General features: G+C 45.8%; 1 protein-coding gene across 1 annotated transcript; it reads right to left on the reverse strand.

Annotated features, from left to right (window-relative positions):
• Nucleotides 1-4661: 4661 nt before the first annotated feature.
• On the reverse strand, nucleotides 4662-6385 carry LOC123409799. Its single transcript, XM_045102671.1, has one exon. The coding sequence runs from the start codon at nucleotides 5798-5800 to the stop codon at nucleotides 5165-5167; it is 636 nt and encodes a 211-aa protein (XP_044958606.1). The 5' UTR covers nucleotides 5801-6385; the 3' UTR covers nucleotides 4662-5164.
• Nucleotides 6386-8600: the final 2215 nt, after the last annotated feature.

Here is an 8600-nt window from a genome sequence, read left to right on the forward strand (position 1 = left end):
CTCCGTCCTCTCCCTCCCTCGTCGCCGCCTCGAGTCGCCGTTGGGCGAAGCCAGGCCGGCGTGGGCGGCGGCGGGGTCTCTCCTTCCCCTCCTCGCGGACCCCCTGGTCGGTGCGACTGGCCGCCGGAGCCGCTAGGCTATGGCGGGGGCTCGGCGGCGCAGATCCGAGCGCTCCGGATGGCGGCGGCCCATCGGATCCGGGAGTTCTTGTGGCGGCGTGGTGGCTGCCATGGTGAGGCGCACGTGGCGCGGATCGTGGTCGACCGACGGTCGGATCTGGCTCCTGGCGGCGCGGGCTACGGGCAGCGTAGGCGACTGCTATGGTCCGGCTTTGGGATCGACGGCTGCAGGAGGTCGTCCCGTCGCGGGTGCGCGACGGCTCTTCCTCGGGCGACGCTGCTCCGAATGATGAGGAGGTAGTGGTGCAGCCACTTGGCGGTGGGCTGGCACGGTGGTTGGCCGCTACGTTCTCTCGACCCAGATCTGGTTCTGGGCGGGCCTGGCTCGGCTACGCCTACGCCAGCTCCGGTGGTCGGAGAGAGTGGCTCATGCGAGGGGTTGCGGAGACGGCGGTACGTCCACTCCAAGGGGAGCTTCACGAGCCGTTAAGGACTCGAGCGGGCCTACGTGTCTGGTGTGCTCCCCTGCTGCGTTCGGTCGGTGACCGTCGAGGGCGGCGGAGGTTGTCCCCTCTTGTGTGGCTACTGACTCTGCCACTCCTCGTTCCCGGTTGTTCCCTCTAGGGTTCGTCGGTCCCGCTTTTCGCTCTCCATGGTGAGACGGCGGTGGTTTTTCCTAGATCGTGGTAGCGCATGTTGGTGGGCGGCACGTTTGGTGGAGCGTGACAGACCGGTCGGGGTGGGGGTTTGTGTTGAACGGGAGAAATCCTTGTCGGCGTGCCTGGCACCGACGCGGCGACGCCCGTCGTTCCTTCCTGAAGGGTGTTGGGTATCCCACTCACAAACGCCCCTCCGCATACGGGGGAAACCCAAGGATCAATCTGGGCAGCAGTGTCGTCACCGTCACATTCCTTTTTAAAGGTGCTGCTTATTATGCGATGGTCCGAAGTGCTAGGAGCATGGTTGATTTCTTTGGAGGGCGCAGCGGTTTGGGTTCAGCCTCGTTTTCATCGAGCCGATTCTGTTGTCATTCTTTTTTTTTAATTTCTCTTTTCTTCTGTTTGGGCATTCTTCTGCTGCCTCTCCGAGCATTAGGATCTTTGATGTATCAGATGGTTGCTATATCTATATAGCGGGGCGAAAGCCTATTTCGAGAGAAGGAAACAAGATGATGTGGTGGATATGATAGAAAATGTGTGACATGACACTGTTGATTATCACAAAAGCGGAGTCAAATAAGCCAAAATTCGTTTAATCATAACTGGTGTGCTCATGGGGGCTTCAGTTCTGGTGTCTATTGGTGTTACAGACCTAGCAAGCATGGAAGCGATGGCCTGCCGTGAGGCATTACGTCTAGCCAGGGATATCAACCTGCAGAATGGAGTAATCACAATAGGCTGTGCAGAAGTAGAACAATCCATTCATGAAGGAAACACAGGATTGAATTCCATGATTATTCAAGAGATATGAAGTGCTATGAAACTTTTAGTATGACATATGAAAGAAGGAAGGATAACGTGGATGCTAACTGCTCACAACATCGAGCAAGCTTCCTTAGCATTAGCACCAACCCGACATTGTTGGCTTTTGGAGCTCCCGGGCCCGGGCTATGTAAAACTCACTATTACGTATGGATAAAATGAGATCGGGGGTTTTCCCTCAAAAGAAATCTAAGGCCTCGTTTGGTTAATGGGGGATTGGGGAGGTTTTGAAAGGAAAATTCCCGGGAGGGCCAGAAACCCCACAGATCCTAGGACGTCCATTTGGTAGGAGGGGTTTGCTTAGCCCAATCCCCTCCGTTCCCCTTCAATCCCTTCCTATTCATGTGTTTCAAAACCCTCCTCGGAAGACTAGTGGAAGCAAAGCCCCGGGAATTTGAGAGGATTGGGTGGAACAAAGGGATTCACCCAATCCCCTGAAATCACTCCCTCTCAAAACCTCCTCAATCCCCCTTAACAAAGCAAGGCCTAAGGGAGGTCCTATTCCCCTACCAATGCGGGGAATCGAGCTAACACACACCCATGCTCCCCTGGGGGATGTATCTGGTACACCAGAGAAAGTGGTGTTACTGGTGCACTCGTCCCCCGTTGCACATTCAAAAACGTTTCAAAAATCCGGAACAAAATTAGTGTATTGGTACAATATTAATGTTTGCTTTTACAAAAAATCAAATCAAAATTTGAAACATTGCTCGACATACAAAAATAACAAATTTGCCACTGAATAGTACATAACACAAGTTGGGCCTCAGTTTTGACCCATTAACACATTGATGTAAATTTTGTTTTCGTATGCTGAACAATGTTTTGTATTTTGACTTGAATTTTTGTGACATACATCAATGTTGTGTCAATGCACTAAATTGTTTCTGAGTTTTTTTGAAACATTTTTGAATGTGCAACGGAGTCCGATGCCCCGGTGGTACCAATTGGTCCGGTGCACCAGATACGTTTCCATTCTCGCCCACACACTAAGTTGGAACCAGATGTTCATAAAAAAATTAAAGTACTAATTCTTTTTAAAAATCTATTTTTAAATTTTTTCATGAATTTGACTAAATGTTTACAAAATTAAATCAAGGTTTTGAAAGGTTTTTCATTAAAATAAATCCCCAGGAATTTGGAAATGATTTCCAATTTAAGAATTTTTTTGCATATTTGCAAAAAATGTTCTAACAATAGAAAAATATACAGGATCAAGCAAATGATCTGGGCTTTGAAAACAAAATCATAATTTTGAAAAAAAAACTTGGATTTTAAAACTATTCACAAATTTGTACAAGCAAACATAAATTTTTCAAAAGATCATAAATTTGAAAAAAAATCCTTAATTTAAAGAAAATGTTACGGAATCCCAAAATATAATGATTTGAAAAATATTGTAAATTTTAAAAAGTGTTCACCTATTTTAATTCACCTATTTTAATATTGTTCCTAGGTTTCAAAAAATATTCAGAAATTTTGAAAAGTATGAAAAATTAGAAAGAAAAGAAAAATAAAATCCAATTAATATAATAATATAAAAACAAAAACACCAACAAAAAAATATGAAAACAGTCATAACAAAGAATTTCTTCAAACCGGAAAGGGAATCTCCGTGAAAAATATACTTGGGCTGGCGCATATATTCACGTGCCAGTCCGCTGAGGGTGAGAGTTTGCTCCACAAATGTTGACCTCTATGGCGAAAGGGTTCCAGCCCATCTAACCTTAAGCCCATCGTTAAAAAAACTAACCCTAGGCCTAAATTTACAAGCACAAGTGTTTCTCAATCTTTTCTTAAAAATTCAATTTCAATTTTTGGGTCTAAAAATCCTACAATAATATATTTTTTGGCGGTGAAATCATGTTGAATCTTGTGGCATTTTAGTTGAAGCCTAAAATAAATAAGGTTTGATAGAAACTTGATGGTTTAGTATTAGTTTTGAAGAGAGAGAAACGATATGATGTGGTGATATGAGAGGAAATATGTGAAATGTCACAAATGATTATCACAAAAAGCGGAGTAAAATAAGCCAAAACCCGTTTATTCATAATGAGGGTTGTAAAATGAAATATTTCTAGATTTTAGGTATATGAAGGCCATGAATGGCTCCCTTCACATAAGTTAGGCATTGTGTCATGAAGGTTGTACCTCTACCATTCCTTCCAAAAGCTTTAACCATTGGACCGACACTTCATGGAAAATCTCACTCAGAGCATCATGGTATTCCATGTGTTTTATAAGTGTGGCGGTCGATAAGTGAGATGTGTGAGCCGAGTCCATAGGTACATGTGGTCACATTCCGATCGCAGTATCGGGAGCATGTAGGCAAAACATACAAGAGATTCCATGGCACATCACCTCATAGCCAACATGTGTTGTCTTTGAACGGGTACTCCACATTGCTAGTCCATGTCCAATGGATGCCCTCAACGGTATCAGGCGTTATCCAAGGAAGCAAGGCCAAATAGAATCTACAACTACAAGTTGAGGGGTGCGGATAACTTTAGATCCTGGCATTGATCAAGTAGTCAGCTCCTTGGTGGCGTAAAAGACAGAAACTTTACTTGTCTATGAGTTTTCAACCGTGGTGGACCTAGGACTCTATCAATGCCTAGATAAGATTCATGGCGAGGGGGGCCCAATAGCGATACATGACCTGGGAGCAGGAGATACGAGAACATCAGTTCGAAAGGGTCTAAAAAAGATCAATTCGAAAGGGACAATTGAAGCAAGAGCCCATTTTGACCATGGTATTAAGAAATGTATTCTAAATTGACCATTAACATTTTGATAAAGTGTAAAGTTACTCATAGCATAAGTCTCACTGGCGTGTAAGGTTTGTAAAGGAGTGGGCCTACGTTGAGGTGACTTCAAAATTGTAGTAATATATGCTTGTGTTTTTTGAAAATATGTTTAAATTATTTGACTTTTTGAAGAATATGCCCTCACTCCGTCACTGGGTTTGTAGCCGGGAAGGCTGAAGAGGGACGGTAGCTAGATCCACCGCCGTCTCACATGTTCGGATCAAAGGAGAGCAACTAATCCACTAAAATAAAAGTTGCATCCAAAGTTGTCTAGTTCGCACTAAAAACTTCACTTCAGCCTTTGTACATACTCCAGTATTTACTGAATTTACACTTTTTTTTTGAACAACTGAATTTACACTTGGAACGACAGAGATGCGCATGCCCTCACACATAACCTCCATCACTAGCAAGGAACCTTCCCTAGACGATGACGTGTGTATATATGTACACCGGCACGTTCGGCCGTATTCCACTCGTCGGGGTCAAGCACCGCCGCCGCCGACGGCCGGCCAGCCGGCAGCGGAGCGCGTCCAATCAGACACTGTCACGTACGTCCGTGCGCAGCTGCGAGGAATCAGCCCGGCAGCTAGCTTTGAGCTTTGACTAATCAGCCGTCGCTTTCGTCTCCGCGTCCGGCGGCTACGTACGTACGTGCGTGCTCCGGCCTCCGGGCAGTGATTAGTCAAACCCAAGAACCGGTCGCCGCGCCCGCGCGCGCAAGTTCCACCGTTCTTCCACGGCTAGTCGCGAGCAGTCATCGCGACGCCTGGCTCCACGCCCACGGCGACGGCGTGCCGACGACGGCCGCGGCGGAGGCGCCGGAGACCGGGATGCCCATGGCGACGCGGCACCAGCCGGGCTGCGCGGGCGGGGCCGGGTCTGGGCGGGCGACGTGGACGTCGCCGAGGACGCGCACGGCGAGGTGGACGACGCCGTGTCCGGGGCCGCCGCGGCGCGGGCAGCGGAGCGTGTAGCTGAGCCTGCGGAGCGAGCGCGGCGGGCGGAGGCCGTCGAGCACGTCGGCGGCCGGCACGCGGCACCAGCCGAGCGGCGTGTCGCCGACGAGCCGCGCGCAGCCCGACTCCGAGATCACCGCCACGCGCACGTCGTCGCGGCCCTCCAGAAACCCCGCGCCCACGGGCACCACCAGGCGCGCGTCCTCCCACGAGTGCTCCCCGGCGCCCGACGACGCGCGCGCCACGCCCGTGCTGCAGCCGGCGGAGGAGGACGAGGAGGAGGAGGACACCGCCACGTAGGGCCGCAGGCGGCGCGGGAGCGGGGAGTAGGTGGGCGGCAGGCGCAGCGACTCGGCCGACAGCACGGTGACCTCCAGCGCGACCCCGCCGCCGCCCCACTCGCCGTCCTTGCGCACGAGCCTGGACGACGGCATCGCGAGCGCGCGCTCTCTCTCCAGCTAGCTTAGCTCGCGGGCGGCAGACAGACAGATAGCTGGTCTCCCTCGGCCGGCGGCGTACGGTGCGGTGGCGAATGGGGCTGGGGTGGTCGCCCTCGCCCGCCGGTTTATACCCATGGGAGGGTTTGAAGGGTTCCTCGATCTGGACGAGGAGGCAGCTTCTGGCATGGAGCGCGGGAAACCGCAGAGAAGGTTGGCGCGAACCAAGGAAGGAGCGAAGCCTATTGCTTTCGGACAGACGTAGCACACGCACACACAGGCTTTCTGGGCGCCTTCGCGCTGCCCACTTGGAAGGAAGAAGCAGGTCGAGTCCAGGTCAGTTTTTGTAACAAAAGTACGGGATATTTAAATCGAACCGGGAACTCTCGTGGAATTCGTTCGGAAAGGGGTGCGAGACTTTATTTTGCTTGTTATTTCTCCGGCAATTTTAGGACTACATACGTGTAGACGTGACGGGTCAGAACTAGCTACTAGCTTAATTTCCATGTCTTCGTAACTTCTCCTTGTATCTATCCTCGAGAATTTATCTTGCAGGTCAGGGAAATGGTTCTACGCACAAATATGGCAGAAAGCATTGGAAGGAGCCAGGTGAAAACCCTAGTCCTCAAAGGCGTAGCGGACCGGACTCTAGCGTCACCGGGATTTCCTCGCCGTCGCCGGATGAAAATGGAGAAAAACCCTAGACATTGTTCCATATGCGGTCAGTAGTTTGTGTCTTATTTCCTAATACGAGTCATTTTATTGGTTTTAATAAGGGATTACATACGAAACAAAATCTTACCTTACCTACTAATAAAGCAAATAGTGCTTCTTCCGTACGTCATCCAAATTATCCTTAAAGTTGACTAAAATTCTTCACAAATGCCACATATAACTCATAAAAAAACGTTTCAAACAGGAAAATCTCTGGACTGGACCGGTCCATGTAGGCACCTCCTATATTACGCTCTGGGCGTTGGAAAAATATGCAACACGCCTGTTTGGACCGGCCCATGCGTGGGCGCCTGTTTTTTGTTTAGTTTTTTATTTTTATTTTCAGTTCCATTTTGCTTTTCTACTTTAAATAATTTAGAACTTCAAACAACTTTTCTTAATTTTAAGAAACTGAGAATTTCGAAATAAAATATCCAAAAAAACATATTTATTTGAGAATTCAAAAACTACTAAGGAGTTTAGAAAAATGTTTGCATATAAAAAATGTTTAAACTTTGAGAAAATGTCCATAAAATAAAATAGTCAACGATTTTAAACAAAAGTCCGTGTAAAAATCTTAAAAACAGTTCGTGCCTCTGTTTTTAGTCTCATTTTTATTTTTATTTTTCTGTTCCATTTTTTATTTTAAATAATTTAGAACTTTGAAAAACTTTTGCAATTTATAAAACTTGGAATTTTGAAATAAAAGTGTGAATAAAATATAAAATGTTTGTGAATTCAAAAAATGCTCAGGATTTTTGTAAAATTTTTCGCATATTCAGAAAAATGTTCATAATTTTGACAACAATGTTGATGAAAACAATAAAAGTCCATGATTTTGAAAAAACAATTGTGTGTTATTTTTTGAGTGCAATTGCAAAAAAAATTTTTGCTAATTCAAAAAATGTTCATGCATTTTAAGAAATGTCCTAAAATTTTAAAGACATAATATGATCAGCACCATTGGAGATTATAATTGTTTTTCTCCCGTTGCAACGTACGGGTCCTTTTGCTAGTAATAACTTATGTGATTTCGGTTCCTCCGAATTGTTCCATTGCGTTAGTACGTGTCTTAATTAGATCTTTGGTTGTACCATGTTATCAGTCAAGGCGTTTTCCTCTTTGCAATAGTGATCCATTTCTTCTTTTTAGGACTAGGCATGTTTTTGGTTAATAACCAACCCTGTAATTAAATTTCACAAAATCAAAAATACAATATGCAAGCATACATTATCCATTTACGGGGGCGAGTCTCAGATAACATGAGGATGTCAAAAATTCAAATCCCAAATGTACATTTTGCACACTTCACAACCAACATATGAAGCATAGAGTACTGAAAACGAAAAGATAAGTATGTTTTGATGTGATGATTCTACTCATCTCGCTTTTCCAGTAGATATCCTTGTAAGTATTCTATGATGTGCACAAAATATGCACATTAGAGAGGTGCATGTTGGAGGAACCAATGTTTTGTCCTTTTGTGCAATGCCACTAAAATGTAACCTGTTTCAAAACAATTCCACAAGCAAATTATGATTTACAACAAAAAATGAGTAGGATTGAATTGAATGAAGCAAATTCTATTAAATGACCCCATCATACCTGCCCCTAGATTTACTAGATGAGTAGGATTGAATTGAATGGAACAAAAAATGGCCCCATCATACCTGCCCCTAGTTAAGAAATTAATTGAACAAATTCAAAAGATAATAGTGCACAACCCACATCTATATTGAAGGTGCATGTCATGAAGGCAATTTTATGATTTTTTTTAGACAAAACCCATCTTCTAGGATAGCTTTCCAGAAATTGTTGTGCAATGCAGCTATAACATAATGTCGGTCACCGCATTGACGCTTTCGTGACACAGTACAAAGCACTCCGTTTGAAATCGTTTTCTTATACAACGAGCCAAAATTTTCAACGATTACGATAAGACCAGTACATGTCCCTTCTGATATCTTTGTGAATAGAAAAAAGTCTAGCGGCGACATGCCAGAAACCACCTAGGTGATGAATCGACCCCACACCGCCAATAATTAGTGATGGCATGGACTAGTTAGCTCTCTCTCTCTCAAAT

This window comes from Hordeum vulgare, chromosome 7H, assembly GCF_904849725.1.
Source record: "Hordeum vulgare subsp. vulgare chromosome 7H, MorexV3_pseudomolecules_assembly, whole genome shotgun sequence".
NCBI lineage: Eukaryota > Viridiplantae > Streptophyta > Magnoliopsida > Poales > Poaceae > Hordeum > Hordeum vulgare.